Source organism: Photinus pyralis, unplaced genomic scaffold (assembly GCF_008802855.1).
Source record: "Photinus pyralis isolate 1611_PpyrPB1 unplaced genomic scaffold, Ppyr1.3 Ppyr1.4_LG7, whole genome shotgun sequence".
NCBI classification, from domain to species: domain Eukaryota; kingdom Metazoa; phylum Arthropoda; class Insecta; order Coleoptera; family Lampyridae; genus Photinus; species Photinus pyralis.
This window is the reverse complement of record NW_022170738.1, coordinates 31616653-31637991: the sequence shown is the minus strand read 5'-3', so window position 1 is coordinate 31637991 and position 21339 is coordinate 31616653. Positions and strand designations below refer to the sequence as shown.

Here is a 21339-nt window from a genome sequence, read left to right as displayed (position 1 = left end):
ATCAATTCGTACTTTTTCGATCAGACTTCTCAATCAAAGGTTATAGACTAGAAACCAATTTCGAAAAGAAATTCAAAGGGCTGTAACTTTTGAACTAGTAGCCCAATCTTGGAACTGTTTGAAATTATGGATTCTACAGGCCACATTCTATAAGAAAATCTTTTTTCCCGGTCGTTCTGAGACAATTTTTTGTTCGGGCCTCAAAAAAAGGCAGTGGTTAACCGTCCTTTTTTACCAAAAATCGACTGCACCAAAATTTCTCGGGAAAACACTATTTCTTATTAATTTTGGGGGGGAGAATCCAAAACGATTCGTACTTTTTCGATTAGACTTCTCAATTAAAAGTTATGGACTAGAAACCAATTTCGAAAGAAAATTCAAAGGGCTGTAACTTTTGTGTACTTAACCCCCCCCAGGTCCTACGCTAACTTCACACTACAAGAACACGGAAATAAAATCAACCCGGCAACGTTTAAAAATGGACACCCGAATGACTATTCCCTCCAAAACTAAACAAGATCCCGCTTAAATTTGAAAAGTGGCACGTGATAAAACATCTAAGGCAGGGCCCCCTTACGTTAGTTATAGACAACGCTTTGACCTGAAGCACAGTAGGGAAGGAACGTTAAATAAAACACTGAAATTGTGAAAAGTTTGTTTAATAATGATCGTAATTATTATGATTGTGAAAACCCGGAAATTTAGTTGATGTACATTAATATAAACAAAACAAACAAAGCCAAAAGGTGTCGTACTCTCGCAAAAGTCACTGCCAAGGATAAAAAGAGTACGACGTAAGAAAAACCTTGCAGTTTGATTAAAACAGTCCAAAAGTTAATTAACAAAATATTTTGTAAAAGTTTAAGCAGTAGTTAACAAAGATAGTAAATGCATATACACAAGGATGGTTACACTCAAGGTTAAAAGCAAGTTTTTGGGGACAATGGGTCAGGTAGAAGCAGTTACCAAGATTCTGAGAAAGGGTTAAAAGTACAGGATGTGACTCATCTTTGGTGCAATAAAGTCCTTTTGTTGAAAGCAAGATGGAAAACTATACATGGCCTTGTAGGCAAATTTGACTAAAAACAAAATATGTGGAAATTATTGAATCGCCACTCATTTATCACACATAGATTCTAAACTGAAGAGCTTTGATTAGTGTAATCTCGCTCCTGCAAGATGGGTAGTCCGCCCCTGGTTTCGGGGTTTCGAACCTACAGTTGGATGTCGAAGACAGTGCACGGAATTAGGTGCCCTAACACATAAATATAGACTACAGTTTCTTTTTCCACCTTGCCGAGACTGCTTCATTCACGGAGAAAATTGTTAGTAACATACAACAAGTCAGTACATACATCAAACGAATCAGCAATTTCCACATAAGTATTAAAATAAAATGAAAACTTATATGAATGTAACTTCAAGGACAAGACCAAGTAATCAACATCAATAAACATAAATTAAGCAAACATTACACCAAAAATGTAAACAATTAAAAAACATAGCATAACGGTATCACACATATGATTGCATTGCGGTTAAACAAAGTAAATTTCAAAAACAGAGATTCAAACACACAACAAATATAAAATGCGGCATACAAAGCACAAATACGATATAAAGAAATGCAAAAATTACTACCTGCATTAAATAACACAAAATAACAACAAACATTTATGGAGCGAAACGTTCACTACCTCCATTCAAGGATGCCAAACGTAACTCCCGTTCGTGCTTTCTAGGTGGCGCAGGCAACTTTTTTTTTCCCACCTAGAAATTGCATGGTTGCCAACTCTCAAAAATGTATGTATCGTCGTAAGCTGTATATACAGGGTGGAACCTTTCAAAGGGCTGAATTTTTTGTAGGTACTAGTAGCCCAATCTTGGAACTGTTTGAAATTGTGGATTCTACAGGCCACATTCTATAAGAAAATCTTTTTTCCCGGTCGTTCTGAGACAATTTTTTGTTCGGGCCTCAAAAAAAGGCAGTGGTTAACCGTCCTTTTTTACCAAAAATCGACTGCACCAAAATTCCTCGGGAAAACACTTTTTCTTATTAATTTTGGGGGGGAGAATCCAAAACGATTCGTACTTTTTCGATTAGACTTCTCAATCAAAAGTTATGGACTAGAAACCAATTTCGAAAGAAAATTCAAAGGGCTGAATTTTTTGTAGGTACTAGTAGCCCAATCTTGGAACTGTTTGAAATTGTGGATTCTACAGGCCACATTCTATAAGAAAATCTTTTTTCCCGGTCGTTCTGAGACAATTTTTTTTTCGAGGCTCAAAAAAAGGCACCTTCCTTTTTTACCAAAAATCGACTCCACCAAAATTTCTCGGGAAAACACTTTTTCTTATTAATTTTGTTGCGTAGAATTCAAAACGTCTCGTATTTTGTCCATTGGACCCCTTCATCAAAGGTTATGGGCCACAAATCTTTTTTTCTATGGAATTGATAGTACATACTTTCACAGACGACCGACTACTTCTAAATATTGGCCTCCCTCCCGATTATCCTATGTAGTAGTATGAACGATGTTAGATGGTTAATAAAACTCTACTCTGGTATCAATTTTTTTAAATTTCAACATACGAAGTAGGTAGGTACAAAACGTTCTTATTCAATAATCAATGGCTTAACAAATCTCCACTAATTCGTACTGAACACCGTGATCTTGTAATTATAAATTAGGTAGACATTACATAACAGTGTAAAATAGTTTATTATATCACTTTAAATAACAGTAATACTGTGTGTAATCTGTTATCCCTTGTTAAACTTTAAAAATAAAACACTTATTGTAAGAAAAATGACAATCCAGGTACCTATAGAGATAAAACCCACATAAACTGCGGGTTCGTAAAAGTCCCACCCCCTTTGCAATATATTTCTCATGCTTTCGGTTGCTTTTGTGAGTGGTAAAAATATGGCGAACGTCCTCAACAAATAATGCATTGCTTCCGAAGGCCAAATAATTCCGCAGAGCATCACCGTTGGTAAAAAACTGCCCATGGCCACGTAGGTCGCTGCTCTTTCATCACTGCATAAGCAGGATACCACGAATCCTAGGAAATGGATTAATTTTGAGATACAATCATTTCTAAATTTACCATAACACATCCCGCAGAAGCCGGTCATGAACGTGAGAATTGTGACAAGAACCAGCGATCCAGTTACCGTCATATTAAAAAGGGCGAACGCAACCACCATGACCATGATCGACTGAATGACCATAATGACAAATTGGCATATCACATGTGCGGTTAGCAACTCGACTCCACCAATTCCGATCACCAATGATCGCTCCAAACTTCCTTCGTTACGTTCGATCAGCATTGCGCCCGAAGTTAGCGCGACGGCCAGGAAAAATATCACTCTAAAGAACTTTTTTGAGTATCTGGTAGAGGCTTTTGTCACACTTACGTTAATATGATACCCGGCGTGGCGAAGTCCGTGAAATTTGGCGAACTCAATCCGTAAATTGGCTTCTCCATCTGCAAAAGGAATTAGGAACACTTCATCTGGAGAATTAGCTTACTCGTATTGGGTACTGGAGTAGATGTCGGTCGTAGCCGCACGCTTCCAAATAGTCTTGAGCAAACTCTTGGAAGGTATCGTAGAGATAGGCTTTGATAAATTCCGCGATCGTTTTACCTGTGAGTGTTTAGAATAATAGGGGCAAGTTTGGGCAATGCGGCTACTTACTTGAGACATCTCGATAAACGTCAATTTCGGATGACTGAACGTCCCATGGGTGCGAATTTTTTAAATCTACCATTCGAGCTTGTAATGCTAATGAGTAGTTGTGCTTGATTGCAATTGAAGCGTACATGCCACCTTTTCGGACTGATTCTTTGGCATCCTGCTCCGAAGTGTAATAGTGCTAAAAGCTGGGGATTAGTAACAATTTTTTTTATCACAAACCTTACCAGCACCAAGTCCTTTTTTGCTAGGTAGTTGAGGTAGTGGCAGCTCAGTCTTGTGCTGTTACAGTGTAGAGGTGTTGAGCAGTTGTTTTCCGATTCGTGGTTAATCACTGCTATTGGAAGAGAGACGGGGTCGTGTCCAATCGAAGCGCAAAATAGAACTATTTGGGCAACCGGTAGTAGAGTTATAAACAGCATCATCGCCACATTGCGTAGCATCCCAAGGAAGTTTTTCCAAACTAACGCCTTCATGTGGTTGCTTTTCAGTACGACGAAGTAGTCTGATATTTTCGCGGGCGGCGTGTCTTCAGGGGGTACCACGGACATGGACAGATCACCAGGATCCTCAGATATCGCGAGCGAAAGGCGACTCGTGCTTCTCGCACTCAAAGAAATATTATCGCCAAACTCGCCGGATATTTCGTTATTTTCCCCCGCGCTGTCTACGATGACCGCCTCGTTGACAACTCCATTGGGAACACCCACCACGCTGCTGACGGCTTGGGCTATGCTCGACCGACGCTGACGGCCCATGTTTTGTATTACGCTAAGCTTCAGGAAGACATCCTCGAGCGTGTCTGCTTCGAATTGTCTTAGCAGTTTTGCGGGAGATTCTTCGGCTAGAAAGTATCCTCCGCGCATTAACCCTATCTGACAAAATTATCTCTTAGTTACTTTCGCATTACAAATAGGATTTAGTGTGTGGGGTGGTTCAAACTGATAATTTTGGGCTTTTGTCTAGTCCCCTTTCCAACGCTTTCTGAACCTATCACGTTCCAGCTCTTTTCTTGAGCTTCCCAGACTCGCCTTGTTTTGAAAAGGAAAGCAAGATGCCTCAGAAGTGCCTTAGAAGGCTGAATAACTGAGTGAACTGAATGAATTATTAAGGGCACAATTACCAACCAAGTAATTTACATCTTTTTGCGAGACAAAGTAACAACAGAGTCATCGACAGAAATATCAGCATTTAGTAAGACGTCACACAGCGTTTTAAGACCCAGAGATTTTGTAAAAAGTTAAAGTAGCCTAAAAGAAGCTCTGGGAAAGCGTTAGTATGTTCTGTAGGTTTATATTAATGTTCTAGAAAGCGCTTAAGAAACCTTCATAGCCTACAGAGAAGCTTTTTACGCAATCTCTTAAGCACATCCGTAACCTAATTTACCCCTTCTTAGAAAATACCCTGGAAAAGCCGAACCTATGAAGCTCTGAAAATGGAGAACCGCCCAGGAATTTTGAAAAAGCCTAGAAAGGATTAAAAACTTAAAACCTCTCGAAAAAATTTGGACCCTGACTAGTACCGCAAAATTTTAAAATTAATTTCCGAATTTCTCTTAAGCCCTTTATAGAACTTTCACAGTGTTTTCCCCTTTCTGAAGCTAAACCAATCTAGAAATGTTAAAACGAGAGCCGAGACGACTATGTAAAGGTGTTCAAACGCGTCAGATGTGCTCCTAAGCCTTTTCAAAATTTTCGAAGGCTCTTCTCAAAAAGGCTTGAGGGCGATCAATCGTGTTCTCACTCTAAACTAATTGGGCAATTTTCTAGGCCGTATCAGTGCCTCCTAGTCCCAGAGCTTCCTAGGTTCGTTTTGCTTTGAACGAGGGAAATAAGTCGCCTAGGGCACTTTTTTTTGTAAATCGTCCGAAACCAATGAAGAGCACTCGAATTCCATAAAAGTTAAACAGTTGCCAGAATCTTGTAAGTGCCATAGCTTTCTTTCCAGGGCATTCTGTTGCTTTTCCAGAACCACCTAGGGTCTTTCCCTAGATCCATAAGTTCATTTCAAGGTACTGAAGACCCGTTTCTAGGTCTTTTTAAGCCTTGTTTGGCTAGGCCTAAAAAGCTCTGATGAGGGGTGGAAAACTGAGGCACTGACCCACAAGTTTTGTATAAGCTTATGAAGACGAATCGGAAAAGCGCTAGGCTTGCTCTCCATCCAACTTGGACCATGAAACGTGTTTAGCACCCTAGGGAACTATACTATTTCCACTTCAATTGTTTCAAAAGTCTTGGTAGAGCTTTCAAAGTCCTTCAGGGCTATAGGTACCTACTGTAAAGGATACCTGGAAGGCTAAGGACCTAAATGATCGAGCAACCCTGTTTTCAGAATATCTTAGTCTCTCTTACATATTTTTCTGAACCAGTAGTATCAGAACGTTGTGGGCCCTTTCCAGAGTGCCCTATAACCTACAGGCTCGTCATGCTTGGGAAGAGGCAAGTAAGGTGCCTGAAAAGTTCCTATAAAGCACTGCAGAAGCTCTGTAAAGTTTCATGAACGCTTTCTGGAGGATTCAAAGTGTTTCAGAATTAAAAAAAATCGCGTTGTCTCGTAAGTTAAGGAAAGTCGTCTAACCAGTTTACAAATTGTTATGTCTCTCAGAGTATTTTAAAGCTTTCCTAGGCACTCACAGTTTCTCGAACAATTGACTGGCGATTTAAACTTTTTCACGAGTACTCTAGCGCTTTTTCAGTGCGTTCTACTGCCTTTTATGGCGGCTTTAGTAAGGCATCAAAAAAGCAAAGATGCTGTAGACTGGAATGTAAAGTTCCAGAAAATCCGGGCACTTTCCAGAGCCTTAAAAGTGCCTTTGAAAGTACTACGATTTATTGAACAATTGAATGTTGATCTAAACTTGTTTCTGAGTTTTCTAGCGTCTTTCCAAAATGTGCTAGTGTCTTTTAAGGCGACGTTAGATATTATGTCCTGCAAAGCGTCGGCTTTGCAAATCCTTTTAAGCCTTTTCCAGAGCCTTATAGGTGTGTTTCGGAGCCTTCTCAAGAACTTGAATAGCAATCTAAACGTTTTTCTGAGTGTCTTTGCACCTTTCCAGCAGTGTATTCTGTCGCGGCCTTAGGCATAATGCTCTAAGTAAAATAACGGGTGGGATTAGAAAGATTTAATTTGGAATTCACAGATTTTCCAGTATAGAAAACTGTATACGTGCACCGCTGGATAGTGAAAGAGATGAAAACTAAAAATGCGAGAGAATGAAGCGCTTTCAGATAAGCAGTGAGTGTAAAGGCAGATAAGACTAAAAACGCCACAGTGTTACCAGTTCTAAAGACCGTTTTTGAGAATGAGGGACGAACTTTCTACTATACCGTTACGTGTATTAAAAAAAAGTAACATTTTCAACAAGACAAATTCGTATAATTACAGTATAAGGAAGATGAAACAGCCCGCGTAATCGCACGCCAGATTTTTATTGCAAAAGTTGAAGTTAAATGCTGAATTACAAAGAAAACTGTGCTTCAAATTCGACGAGGTTATTGACGTGTGCATTTAAATCCATTGCGAGTTGCTTTTATGTGGGCGAACATTTTCGTGTTATTGTATTATTTGATTCGCGTAATCGCACATTAATAAGCTTTACCACGAAAGCATAGTGTCCATGGTGCGGAACATTCATTGCGTTTATACTTGTAGTGGTTAGATAAGTTAAAAACAAGATTATTAACCAAATTTTTGCGCTTATTTTGTTTACATGTGGCGATAATCTAATTTGAACGGCAAGTAATAAAAAGTTTAAGACGATTAATGAGTGCTTTGGCTAGCTGTTACAACCTTAAGTATACAAAAGGGAAAATGAGCATTTCCATACTGCGGAACATTGGTAAATTATTCCAGTGATTAAACAAAATTTCCAAAATTTCGATAAAAGTGACCCGACACAAAAGATCCAATTGTATTGCACAAGGCGTTGCACCAATTATTTCCCTCTTTCAAAAGATCCCCATATATTTAATAAAGTAAATGATGGTCTGCGACATGTTTCGACTATAAAGTCATCAAACAATTGAATTGCGATATAACCTTTTTCAATGTCCTAGCGCTTGTAAAGAGCGCTCTAGTGTTCAAGCGTACTCTAGAAAAGCGTTAAAACTCTAAAAAAAACCACTTATGCTCGGAAATAGTATGAAAAGCTCTGGAAAGCCTATGAAACACTTTCTAGAATTTTATAAATGCCTTCAAGAGAATCTTAAAGATTTGTCGAACAATTCAATGACGATCTTAAGGACTTAAAATCTCTCATAGAAAACTGCGAAATCAATTTTGGGTGAGCTCTAAATGCTCTTTGGAATAGGCGAAGGCATGCATTTAGATGGCAGCCTTGAGCAATCTCAAGCTTTCTGAAGCGATTTACAGAGTTGGAAAGCGTCGAAAAAACTAGGATTTTTAGAATCAAGCTCTTTCCAAAGCGTTCGAGGCTCTTCTAGTTGCCATATCAGAACTTCTAAGGACTTTCGTCCTATTGCTTTGAAAAAGGCAAATAGGGTGCTCGAGGAGTTGCTGTAAAGCATGTTAAAGGACTTTCATAACCGCGTACTGGAGCACCTAGAGAACCCTCTTAGGAGTTCGGAAACTTGTCTATACGATTTACAAAGCAGGTTTAATGGCATTTAAACGTTTTCATGAAAGCTCTTCGGAACGTCTCAAGTGCTTTAAATAGTTTTTCCCCTGGTTTTTCCAGAGCATTCTATGGCCCTCGCAATGTGTTTAGGTCATTTCCAGTTTTTTAACGCTTTCTTTGCTCGCCCGCCATTGGTAAGCACCTTGAAATCTAGAAGACGGGCTTAAAATACTCTAGAAGAAAACGCTGGAAGGCACTTACAAGATTTTTGGAAGTACTTAGGGTCTTTAAAAATGAAAAATCGTCGTGCAACCATCAATAATAATGAACGTGTTTTGTTAAGAAGCAGCACGCCATTTTCGTCGAACACCATGAATTTCGTCGTTATAGTCGTCTTCATCGAAGCTGTCGTTTAACCAGCCAAGAATCTACGCTGTCACTTCCACAAAAGTAACACCAACCGCCATTGCTTTCTTATCTTCGCCGATCGCCTTCGTTTGTATTGGCCTACTTCGAAACAACAATATTGTCTCGTCGTACAGATTACCAGATCAAGATTTAGAATCGATTTATTTATTTGTATTTTTTAATAATAAACACGTTAAACATTCGTGTCGATATTCTTTCATATCTCTCATACATAGTAGCATATACAGTCCATTATACGTACATATCGAAGCTTTGTACCTACGCTACAAAGGCTTTTCCAAATAAGTTAAGGCTCTTCTATACGTTTTCAAGAGCGTAAGTTCCTTGAGAAGTTAGTTATTATGAACATCATAATGAAACAGGCCATTTTGATTTATCTAGACGATTTCTTAAATTAAAATTCATAATTATCGCGTGCCCGTACTAGTTATGGTAATCGCGTTTGTTTCAATTTTAACGTTCGCGGTGAAAAATAGTATCTATTCATTATCAATATGTGCGATTCTAAGGTTCCTTCGGATTGCTCAAAATGTTACCGATACTCTTTCTGGCGAAAAATCGACGTATGTTTGTCTACAATTTAAAATTTGTATAGTTCGGAATAACACTATTATGGTACCTAGCCGTAATCACATACAATTGGCTATGCTAAATATGTCATAATGCCACTGTCATAGATTATATTTATTAAAAAACACGTATACGGTAATTCAGGTTTTCTAAACCTGAACGCGTACGTAAATGTGCTTAACAATACCCGTTTCTTACATTACTTTTTATACCGGGTGATTCACTAGAAGTGAGGACAATTTGAATTTCCCGCAAATCAAAAACATTATGAAGTTGGTACTAACTGATGATCATTTATTTAATTGCAGTGGTGTATCATCATGCTTTCAGTAAATCGTTTTCTTATTTATAATCTACAAATACTGCTTCTGTTTTACCACAAGTTATAAACTAACACTAGACACAGTCACGTTTCTTACATATTTTAGTGCATCAACTCTAAAAATTGTTCAAAATTGAAAATGTAATATATTTTTTGTGCGATCGGTCATTTCTGACTATTTACCATGGGTGTTTCCATGACAGTACGTAGAATTTACCAGTTGCTATGATTACGACGACGCCAAAATTACTTACCGATCTAAAAACAGAACAGCAAAAATACTTACCGACGCCTTTTTAAAAATCAACAGTCTTACATTACATTTAATCTTTAATTATTGTTAGGTACATTAAACGTACAATTTGTGCTGTTGTTTCCTATAGCAAGACACTCATAAAGTCATAAAGGAAGTGCAAAGCTAGTAAACTACATCAGACACATGCACATTTTTATGAAATTATTCATTTCAATTTTGACAAGTAAACTGGTTACCTAGTGATGTACACCATACCACTTCGATCATTTCGATTCATTCTGCTCGTTAATTTCTTAGTGCATATTTATATTGGTTGCATAATTTTAATTTCGATCGCGCAAAAAAATGTTATAAGCACGTCGAACGTTAAGGGTTACCGTTCTCAGACAATAATTGGAGTCGTCGCTTCGCTCCTCCTCCAAACAATTGTTTTTATCAAAGTCTTTCAGATCATGTTAAGGCTTTCCCAAATAATAAAAAAGGCATTTTAGACTTTGTTTGGGTGTCCTAGAGCCTTTACAGCGCATTGTAGCGCCTGAATGATCTATAAAAGCTCTCAGAAAACATTATATGTAAAGTCTAAGATATCTTAAGAAGCGGACAAAGCCTTGGGTACTTTCTAGTGTTTTTTTTCCAAAACTGTTTGTCCCCTTTCACAGATTTCTGGTTTTTCCAGTGTCCTAGATTATTTTCAAAGGTTTTCTTACTAATTTCCAAAATCCCCATGCCCCATTGTTGAAAACTACTTTTGGGACATGAATTTCGTTTCATGCAAGAAAGATTTTTAATTATGCTAAAATTTAAACCAAGAAGAAAATTTTCGGTCCCCGAATTCCAGACACGCACCCGTTCGTGTATGCGCGGGTTGAGATCTCAGTAGGTACATGATTGAACGTTATATTCGCAACTAGCTTAACTAGCATTTAGTGGATAGTTTTGTTTTTCCACAGGAATACTTCGTATTTACGTTTAGGTAAACAAAAACAGCTTAGTAATACTTCTTGGTATTCTATTATACCTATGCAATCTGCATGCGTACCTTGGAATAAATTTTACGTTTTTTTTTAAATAATCCAGTCACATCATGGGAATGCTAATAACAGTAGGTAGTAAAGACACAACATGCAATTGACTAAACTGCACTTAGCATTAACTAGATAACCTTAATTGCAAATGCCAAGTACCTAAGCAGATAATTTTATATTATAAAAATGTCAATCACAAGGTAACAATTAGCAATGAACACGTGTTTTTATGGTTTAACAAAAACTTGTGCGATTATAACAATTTTTTGGGCAATGATTTGGGTACTGTAAAAATGTAAATGGCACTTATTGTTTATGATGTCAAATTAGTGAGGTTCCATACTGGAAGCGTCGATAAGCGTACCAGTCCGTGAAGAACGGGGAAGGGGCACAAGCCCATTGCCTGCAAGGCCGATAAATTATGGACTGAGGAACAACAGAAAATTATCGTTATTGAAGAAATGTATCAAGGCCAATAAATTATGGACTCAAGAACAGCAGAAATTGATGCTCAAGCAGAAGAAGATGAAAAAGGCGAGGAAGAAGCACAAATTGAAATTGCAATTGCTTTCCTCATGAGCTCACCAATAAACCCTGGTCGCTTTCCGGTCAAGGTTTTCGGAAGACGAATTCGTAACCTTTGATTGCTAACGGAAGAGTTGCAACAATGACCACGTCCCACTTCAATGACCAACCATAGTAAAGTATCACGATCAATTGCATCAAGGTTAAGGTTGACCGGAAATACAACAACAAAGATCTACTTACAAGATGCGCCTGTCGCGTTTCGTCGATGTAATGCGTGGTGATGATTACGGTCGTGTGTCCGGTTCTCGTAATTTCGACGAGATGATCCCAAATGCTTTGTCTCAAGAGCGGATCGACACCGACGGTCGGTTCGTCTAAAATTAATAATTCCGGTTCGTGTAAGAGCGCCGATGCTAATGATACCCTTCTTTGCTGACCGCCGCTTAAGTTTTTTACCATGCACTCGGCGTCGGGCAGCATTAGGAATTTCACGAGGAACTCGAGACGGTTCTGGATTTGCGCGTCGGTCATACCGGCGATCCAACCGAAGTACGTCAGCGTTTCTTTAATGGAAAACCCGCCGTACAGGGCGATTTCCTTTAAGTTTGAAGATTAGCAACGTTATGATTTTAACGCTACGGCGTTTACCTGAGGCATGTATCCTATTCGTGGTCCTGGGACGCCGCTACCTCGCGAACCGGGCGTCCCGCCCAAGACCCATATTTCGCCGGCATTTAAACGCTTGCGACCGACAATGCAGCTGAGCAACGTGGTTTTTCCGCATCCGCTTGCGCCCAATAAACCGTATCTGAAACGAAATTGAGCATCGAAACAAAGGGCCGAGGGAAAAACTTACATCGTTCCCTTGGGCACGGTCATATTGAGACCGTCGAGTATCACAAATGGATTCTTCTTAGTGCCGTAACGCTTGTACGCCCTTCTGACGCAGATCGCATTTTGTTTCCTGATGTTAACGTTCGAAAGTTGACTCTGTAATTCCCGACGACGCAGCTCCAACTCGGAAGAGTCGCCCTCCATTGCAGTTCCTAAACATGAAAAAAATGTTCAGCAATATCATATGATTGATCCCGGATCCCTAGTTGATAGAGTCAATATCTTTAATCAGGCACATTCTTTTCAAAACATACAGAAACTAAAAACCTTTCAAAGACTTCAAGACCTTCAGGATTTAAAGAGTGTTATGAATCTTCACAGCTGTCAAAAAACTCAACATTTTCACATTTGTCAAAATATCCAGAACCTTCTAACTTTCGGAATCATTTTTTTTAGTAAATTTAGAGAACTACCTTTTTGGTTTTTAAAAGTTTGATACTTTACGATAATCGTCTGGCATCCGGCGTCCATTTTCCGGGGTGACGCAACCGAAGAAAATCCGGCGTTTCCGATGCAAGAGGGAAGGACATAAGTTGGTGGACTGTAAGAATTTCCAAAGCACCTTAAACGGGTTCTCCGGTATGTCAAGAGGACACTAGACTTCGGATTGGTACACAAGGCGGAACCGGAAAATGGGTTGCTGCAGGTCTCCTCGGATGCAGACTGGGCAAACGACTTGATCGATCGGAGATCTGTCACAGGCTACGTTTTCAAGGTTTCTGGATGCACAATTAGATGGACGACAAGAAAACAGCATACGGTGTCCAGCATTGGTAACAGCTGCATGCCATACGCTGTGGATGAATCGAGTTCTTTTGGATCTGGGACAGGAGTCTAGAAGTTCCATAATGATTTTGAAACATAACCAATCCACTATCAGAATTGCTGAGGATGCGAAAGATTATCGACGCTTTTTGAGGGAGCTGTGACGTCCTCTTTGAAGAATTTGCTATCGGCGCTAGGGATCTGACCTTACTGTGGTTGGGTAGGGATGTTGGGATGACAACCACTGCCCGGTTTACCTCTACCTGTCTATGGCACTGTTTAGTGTGACAAACATTATTATTATCAATGTGGAACGAAGTTGTAGCTTAACCCAAAATACACTTTTCTTTTTGTTGTTTAACTTATAAAGTCATGATAAAGTTCTTTCTCTTGTTTCATCTGAAATCTCATTATTTCAGCCCCCCCCCCCCTCCCCGATCCCCAGAGCTGCCAGTTACTTTAAATTTTTAGTCCTAAGGACTTCCCGAAAGGAAAGTAAGGAGATGCAAACAGTTAACGAAAGACGCTCTGAAAAAGAAGATATAGGTAAAGGAAGAAGAGACGTAAAAGATTCGTGCAAGAAGGCGTGTAGAATAGTAACGGAGAGAGGAGACCTACATTCTGGACTTGGAGGAGGTGTTAACGAAGCTCTAAACAAGATACAGGGTGGCCCACTGAAAACAGTCAATGCCAATTTTGCCAATTTAACGACAGTTTTACCAGAAACGCTCGAACACGTCAATTTTAGTTTTGAGGGGGATACCTAAATTAAGTAATACTACTTACATAACTTTAGTCCTGAGAAGGGGGTGAATTTCACCCCAAAAATTTTAAATGGGAAGGGGTAGTAAATGTTAGATAGGTCGAAAGGAATGTTCATTATGTTTTCAGAACTGTTTTTATTTTTCAAATCCGACCAGTAGTTCCAGAGAAAACTCGATTTAAATGGATTTGCAGAGCCGTTTTAAATGTTTATTAAGTAGGCGTTGAATTTGAAATAATTGAGAGCTTGTGTTAGAAAAGGACGACATGAGTGCACATGAAGCGAATTGTGAGTGTTCAATTAACTTGTTTAATTTTGTGGTTAATTAAGAAACAATGACGGTTTACACTATAGCGCGCAAAGGGTGGAAATTGTTTCGATTTTTTTTAAATGGCGATTCTGCCTTCACAAATTCGCTCCATTGCTTGACATCGCCGTCTCTTTTCGTTCTCGAATTAGACGAGGAACAGAAGGACGGACGGGCAAAGCCATCCGCAAATTCTCAAAAAAGGGAAACAATGTATGAAGCAGGCGTGAATTAAAAAAGTTCGAAAAAAATGTGAAGGTCTGAAAAGGAGATGAAGGGAAGATCTTAGGGACAGAGGGAGACGAGTCCGTGAAAGGCACTCAAAGGCAACAAGTGAGTGAATGGACTGATATGAGAAGTGTGCAGGGAGACAGGGTTCAAAAGGCGAATTCAAAATGTTTCATACAAACAAATCTAAATTCCATTTTACTTACGATCTCTCCTTGATGGCTGAGAGATTCCATCTGTTACTTTTTTCACACCAATGATTCCCTCTTTTAATTACTGCTTAGGTAAATTTTTCACACCCACAATGGCGAATTAACTTAAAAATTGCGACGTCTAAATTTTCTATTGGTTAGTATCCCTGGTGCCACCAATCCCGAACGTCTGTCAATCAATCCCATCTATTTCCAACCCTGCACATTCAGCAAATTCCACGTTGACTTTATTTCATGATAAGTTCACTAATTCCATCTAAGGTTATTAGTGGCCTATACTCTTCTTACCAATGGAACCAATATTTTGTTAATATACCTAACCCTTTCTAGGTTTTATATCTCTCTAAGTTTTGGTTATGTCACCCCAAATGAAGACAGATTGGTGGGATACGCTTGTGCAACTCCTCCAGCTCCCAGTAGGGGATTTACGTACAAAGATCCTTTTGTAAAAAAAACTAACATAGAGGTGTAAACATTTGGGCCTCAGTCAAGTTGAAGACTCACTTAAGAAAAACTTACGTTACTGTTGCAAATTTCAATGGGGAGTTCTTTATACCTTCAACTTTTGGTCTACCGTTTGCGCATTTTGTATGCGTAGTGACCCTAGAAACCTTTTTTCGGATATTTCTAGACGCTCTCTCATTCTAGAAAACTTAAAAAAATATTCGGAATTTTGGTTTAAACATTTATAGAACCTTCAACCGTACATTTTTTCAGAATCCTCAGAAAATCCCCTCAAAGACATGTTAGAAATCTCCTTAAAAATACTGTTTGGGTTCTGAAAATTTTGGGTCCGTTAACTGGCCCCCCACTGAGAGATTTGATCGTCGTATTATTTTAAAATGAATGCGCTCGTTATGCGCTCATCTGCGCCACCGATAACTCTTGCGCCATTATCGTTTTTTAGAAATCCGAAAAAACATTTGGGGGGGGGGGCCAAGGGAACGTAGCCCCCCCAGTACGTATTTTGTCCCTTGTAACTATGTCACCTGATACATTTGGTTATGCGCTCAATTGCGCCGCTTGAATTAAAGCTAGCGCCATTACGGTTAAGCCGTGACAAATTTTCAAAAAGCGGGGGGCCAACTTTTTTTTAACATCTTTTCATACGAAACTGTACTCGCAGGTATGCGCTGAAATGCGCCGTAAAAAGATATCTTTGTGCCATTCTTTTTTTTGGTTATTATTATTATTATTATGGTCGGTGTTTCTTGTGAGAACTCAGGTCTAGCCTGGTTAACTAATCGCACGGATTAAAATCAAGTAACGATTAGTGTCTGTGTCTGTGTTTATTATTATGGTCGGTGTTTCTTGTGAGAACTCAGATCTAGCCTGGTTAACTAATCGCACGGATTAAAATCAAGTAACGATCAGTGTCTGTGTCTGTGTCTGGTGAAGTTATGTAGGGTCCTAAAAAAAAAAAAAAAAAAAAAAAAAAAAAAAAAAAAAAAAATCACACATTCCTGTAATTTTATTAAATGGAGTTTATTGTGTAAGTGTTTCTTTGGCTTTGCGTTTGGGTTGAATACGAGTGGGTTGTGATAACGTGGTGTTCTTCGGTGAGGATGGAGTTTTGTGTTTTTTAACTGTGCTAGGACGTGTAACTTTATTGGGTGGACCTGTCTTTGTGGTACATGTTGCCTTACTTGTATTTATGGTGTTCTTGAGGTTGTATTTGTGTTATTGCTTGGGTTATTGGTGGAGGTATTACTGTATTTTGTGAGCTAGTAGTGCTGTTTAGGTTTTTGCGTTTGGGTTGAGTACGAGTGGGTTGTGATAACGTGGTGTGTTTCTGTGAAGAATGAGTTATGTGTTTTTTAACTGTGCTAGGGCGTGTAACTTTATTGGGTGGACCTGTCTTTGTAGTGCATGTTGCGTTACTTATATTTATGGTGTTTCTTTGTTCTTGAGGTTGTATTTGTGAGGTTGCTTGGGTTATTGGTGGAGGCATTACAGTATTTTGTGAGCCTGTAGTGCTTTTAAGGTTTATTATTATTATTATTATTATTATCCCTCTCTTGTTTTGGGCCCTCAACAGGCATGCGCCCAATTACAGAGTGACCCGCATAATGCTATTTAGAGGTGCCTCTGCAGAAGGTCTTAAGTTGGTCTATACTACTCCGGTATTTACCTTACGAATTAGGAAAACTGCAGGAAAACCTAATTCGGAGTAGCCGGTAGAATGCTCGGAACTGGTCTAAGGTAATTTCCATCTCCGCCACAGATGAAAAATTCACCTCAACCCAGATTCGAACACCTGACCTCCGGATTTATAACCCAATGCTCTACCACTGAACCATAAATCCTTCCTATCCTTAAATATATGTGGGAGGGGCCAAGTGAACGAACCCCCCCATAACGCATTTTGCTACCGGCATTTGTGCCACTCGATACATCTGGTTATGCGCTCAATTGCGCCACTTGAATTAAAGCTAGCGCCATTATGGTTAAGCCATAAAAATTTTGTAAAAAGTGGAGGGGGGGGGCTAACTTAAGGTTTTCAAAAGTTAAGTTTTTTAACGTGTTTTTCTACTACATCGTACCTTTCATCATGCGCCGTAAACCAAAATCTTTTCAGAAACACTATACAGGGTGTTTTTTGGGAGCTTTTTGAAAATTGGTCACGGCTTAACCGTAATGGCGCTAGCTTTAATTCAAGTGGCGCAATTGAGCGCATAACCAAATGTATCAGGTGACCTAGTTACAAGCGACAAAATACGTACTAGGGGGGCTACCTTCATTTGCCCCCCCCCCCCATGTTTTTTCGGATTTCTGGCGCAAGAGTTATTATCGGTGGCGCATATGAGCGCACAACGAGCGCATTCATTTTAAAATAATACGACTATCAAATCTCTCAGTGGGGGGGCCAAGTTAACAGACCCGAAAATTTTAATATTTTCCTGGAAAAAGTCTCTTTGACAAACTTAGGAACCCTATTTAATTAAAAGTATCTTAGAAACCGTCACCATATTATTATTATATTTCCTTTGCAACTTTCATAAATATCATCTTGAAATCTACATAGGAAATAGGAAATTTTACAAACTGTAAAACTCAGGAGATGTTTCTGGAAACCGTCCATTTCTCGAAATAGGATCCTTAGAAAGTTTCCATTTATTAGAAACTTTTGCATACTACAATAGGCTTTTGAATATAAAAGAGGCGATTTAAGCGATTTGCACCTACTGCGGGATTGAATTTCTTTCCAATAAAATAATTAACTGATTCCTGACTAGCTTTGAAACATAAATTTTACGATGTCGTGTTTACTGAAAAATTTCTCCCTCTACTCTAAAATAATATTGAATAAGATCCATTAACTTACAATATTTTTTATAAGCTTTTCTATTTACAATTTTTCCCATGGTTTTTTAAATTTCAATTCACTAAAAATTTAAAAAATCTCTATGCCAATATAGCTTGACCTTGACTTTTTTAAACTCTCCGCGAACTGTTGCTTTCTTTCTTCTAGGATTCTTTTAACGTCAACTGTTTTTTTACATTGCAAGCAAGCAAAAATTTTATATCGCGAAAATCAACGGGTTTTCTAACTGGTTTTTTTAAGACTTTCCTTTTTACCAAATAACAGGAGAAAATTTCGTTTCCGAAAGTTATTAAAAAACAATGTTCTATAGAAATCAAGTGACGCAGAAAAAACGAGTTTAAATGCACTGCGGCTTGCCAATCTTTCTTTACAATTCCAATGTTCTATGATATGTAATGCCTAAACTTCTCTAACCCCCCATTTCAACTTTACCTATCTCTATAAGTTTCGAAAAAATAAATCCAAATTTTGAGTTACAATACTTCCTCATAAATCTCAAAAACTTTCGGAATCTTACAAAATACGCAATCTACTTCTGCGCTTTATCCCAAAAGTGATATCGGGTTTAAAAAATACACGAGAATCATAAGACAGGGTTTAGGGGGGAGATTTCCCCAAAGGAGAATTACGGCTTTTATTAAAGAGAAGCCATTGTATCAGGTATCACTTGCAAAAGGTGCAGATATACCTATTGAAGGATTTCATTTTTATTCGAAAACGTCATCGGCAACACCCAAATTCCCATTCAAATTCACCGATGTTAACTTACCGCGATGGTTATTTTAACACAAAAAACCCATGGATCGAGCGATTTCCTACAAGCCACAGATTTTCTGGGACCGTAGGGTAGACGCGGCTGCCGTTTCTAAAGAAATTCAAGTTAACTTTAAAATAATTTCAACCGCAATAGCTTCAATTCCAAAAAGCAATGCAGGCAGATGGAGGTATTTCAAAAATTTCAATCAATTTGCACAAATTAAAATTTTGATGAATTTTCCTTTACCCCATCGTCAAAGCAGATCAACCGAAATCCTTGCAAAAAAATTGCTTCATTTCAGAACCACTAAACCTTTCTTAAAAATAAACGATAAGGAGGGTCACATTTAAAAAAAAATTGCGGTAGCCTGATTTTTTTACCAATTTTTAGCTTTTCACTGGCACTGGCGAGTGGCGAGTTTCCTACCTTATTCGAAGTAGCAAAGTTTTGAACGGTCGTATTAGAAGTACTCAACAATTTAGATTTTAAATACCCAAAGAACATACGTATAATATGTTCTGAAATTCGGGTCACTTTCCACTAGGGGCTAGAGCAAGTCCCCTACCCTCAAGAGTAATAAATTTCTCTTTTTATTTCGTTTTTTCCATCACGTTCATCTGTTTCAAGTTTCGAACAAAAAACTGATTAGATAATTTAATTCCCGTAATTATGGAACACTGACAGGATTACAAAGGTTCTGGAAGAATGTAAGTTTCCAGAGGATGCTGAAAGTTCTGAAGATTACGAGGGTAACTAAAGATCCTGCAGGTTTTGAAGATCCTAATCTTCGACAGATGACAGTCCCACATCAATTTCTTTGTACTTTGCGTGCCTGCTCCGTATTTTTCAATGAATCAATGGGAAATTGAACCATTTCACCAGTTTTGATTCTACCAATCATAGAGCTAACTTACTGATTTCCCAATTAATTTATTTGACATGACTTAGAGGCTGATGATCATGCAATTTATGTAAACGACGTCCAGACTTGTATGACACACAATAATTACCTGCATTTCTGTACCGATATTAATATCTAATTAGAAGAACTTCATTGATAATCGTGGAAATTTTAAGGAATTTGAAACAATTAGAGAAAAAATTCCGATTAGTGTTCACTTTCGCACAAATCATCAATTTGCGATCAACCTCAAGGTGTTTTCTTGAATGCAAGAATGCGAATATAAAACAATAAGCAAAAGAAACTCGTACTTAATTGTGTCAATCGTAATTAGGTTTAAGAAGCTGCAAACTAATATTCGCTAAAAGTGCAAAACTTCTAACGTATTAGGTACAAAATATCTGCAATTACATAAGCGCATTGCATTACAAGTAGAAAGTGAGAATTCTATGTAGAGTAATAACCGAAAAAAACGGAAGGGCTGGACGCCCGATTGATACCAGCATCATTTTGTTTAAAAAAGTACAATGCGTGATCAATTATTCAATGTAGTCTTCGAGGGACGCACTTAGTGTTACGCGCAGAATTTATTTATAACAAAAAGTGAATTATTGTGAAACTGCGTGTAATTATGTAATGCAGCCGCACAATAATTATTAATGATAACAACAATATAAAAAAAACAAAGGCGATTACGTACCTGTTTCACCTGCTTCCTTATGCAATTAAGTAATATTATTAATCAAGGCACACTTCAAGCGATCGACACTAGCCACAAACACCAACCTTCGATTGAATAATAATAATAAAATGTATTTTACATTATTTTGCGACAAGTGCGTTTGCGGTAGGTGGGGGGGTTAGAAACAAGTAGCGCACCTTCGAGCGGCGGTAGCGCAATCAAATATAGTTTCCCCTATTCGAATTATTTCACTTACGCATTTCTTATTAATGACAAACACGATAATAGTACAAGAAGAGCTAATGATAGAAACGTGTTTTTTCGATAGAAGGATGAGCATTAATTACCGCGTAATTATTCAGTAAGTATTCCCATTTAACTGTTAGTACCTAATCGGTGGAAGAAAAGAGTTATAGCTCGATGGAGCAAGTTTGATCTTGAATGTGTTTCTGATTATCATACGCCCTTGTTGACAGCAAGGATACCCCGTTTTCCCATTTTTCAACGACCAAGGCGAGATCGGTCTATACAATTTTATTAAAAATGTCTTAATTGTACTTCCATAATAGACCTATAGCTATTATGTGTCATAAAACCATACAGAATAACAAATGATCAATAAAGCTTAAAATTAGCATAAATTATCTGTAATTAGGGGTCGTAAACTATTCTATTGTTTCAGTACTGAATGTAATTTATACTATTAATGTAAATTGTGGGAACAAGATTGAAACATCACAAATAAAGCACGAATTTGAAGTTTTACCTCCCAAAATGCACCCCCCACCACGTTTGTGTATAGTAAAAATGTCGACCTGCATTAAATTGTTCCTCCAAACCCAAGAACCGAAACATTGCTGGTAGCTTTGTGCAACTTCCACGTTTTTTAACTGAGATGTAGAATTTTGACGACGGGGGTAGCAACTTAATGAAGGTTTCAGATCGTGACCAAAATTCGTATCTCAATTGTGGCAGTTTTGTGTTGGTTTGACCGCCAAATCCTCATTTTGTCCGAGATTGTTACAAATTTTGGGCGACCACGGTCATCCAGGCGATGACCATCCCGGCACCGATTTCCAGGCGACCATTTACTTCC

At 38.4% G+C, this 21339-nt stretch overlaps 1 protein-coding gene across 1 annotated transcript; it reads right to left on the bottom strand.

The window, feature by feature from the left end:
- Positions 1–2563: 2563 nt before the first annotated feature.
- On the bottom strand, positions 2564–20444 carry LOC116176082 (ABC transporter G family member 20-like). Its single transcript, XM_031494552.1, has 10 exons — positions 20262–20444; positions 12266–12455; positions 12058–12217; positions 11650–12006; positions 3931–4578; positions 3707–3884; positions 3540–3655; positions 3425–3495; positions 3112–3377; positions 2564–3066 (listed from the first exon to the last, which is right to left on the bottom strand). The coding sequence occupies exons 2-10, from the start codon at positions 12445–12447 to the stop codon at positions 2765–2767; spliced, it is 2280 nt and encodes a 759-aa protein (XP_031350412.1). The 5' UTR covers positions 12448–12455; positions 20262–20444; the 3' UTR covers positions 2564–2764.
- Between the last annotated feature and the right edge of the window lie 895 nt (positions 20445–21339).

Excerpts from the sequence above, each read along its gene's own strand:
- LOC116176082 (XM_031494552.1), bottom strand. The coding sequence starts at position 12,447 with ATGGAGGGCGACTCTTCCGAGTTGGAGCTGCGTCGTCGGGAATTACAG. Across the intron at positions 12,007-12,057 it reads GAATAGGATACATGCCTCAG|GAAATCGCCCTGTACGGCGG; the intron begins GTAAACGCCGTA and ends TCAAACTTAAAG. Across the intron at positions 3,885-3,930 it reads CAAAAAAGGACTTGGTGCTG|CACTATTACACTTCGGAGCA; the intron begins GTAAGGTTTGTG and ends CCCAGCTTTTAG.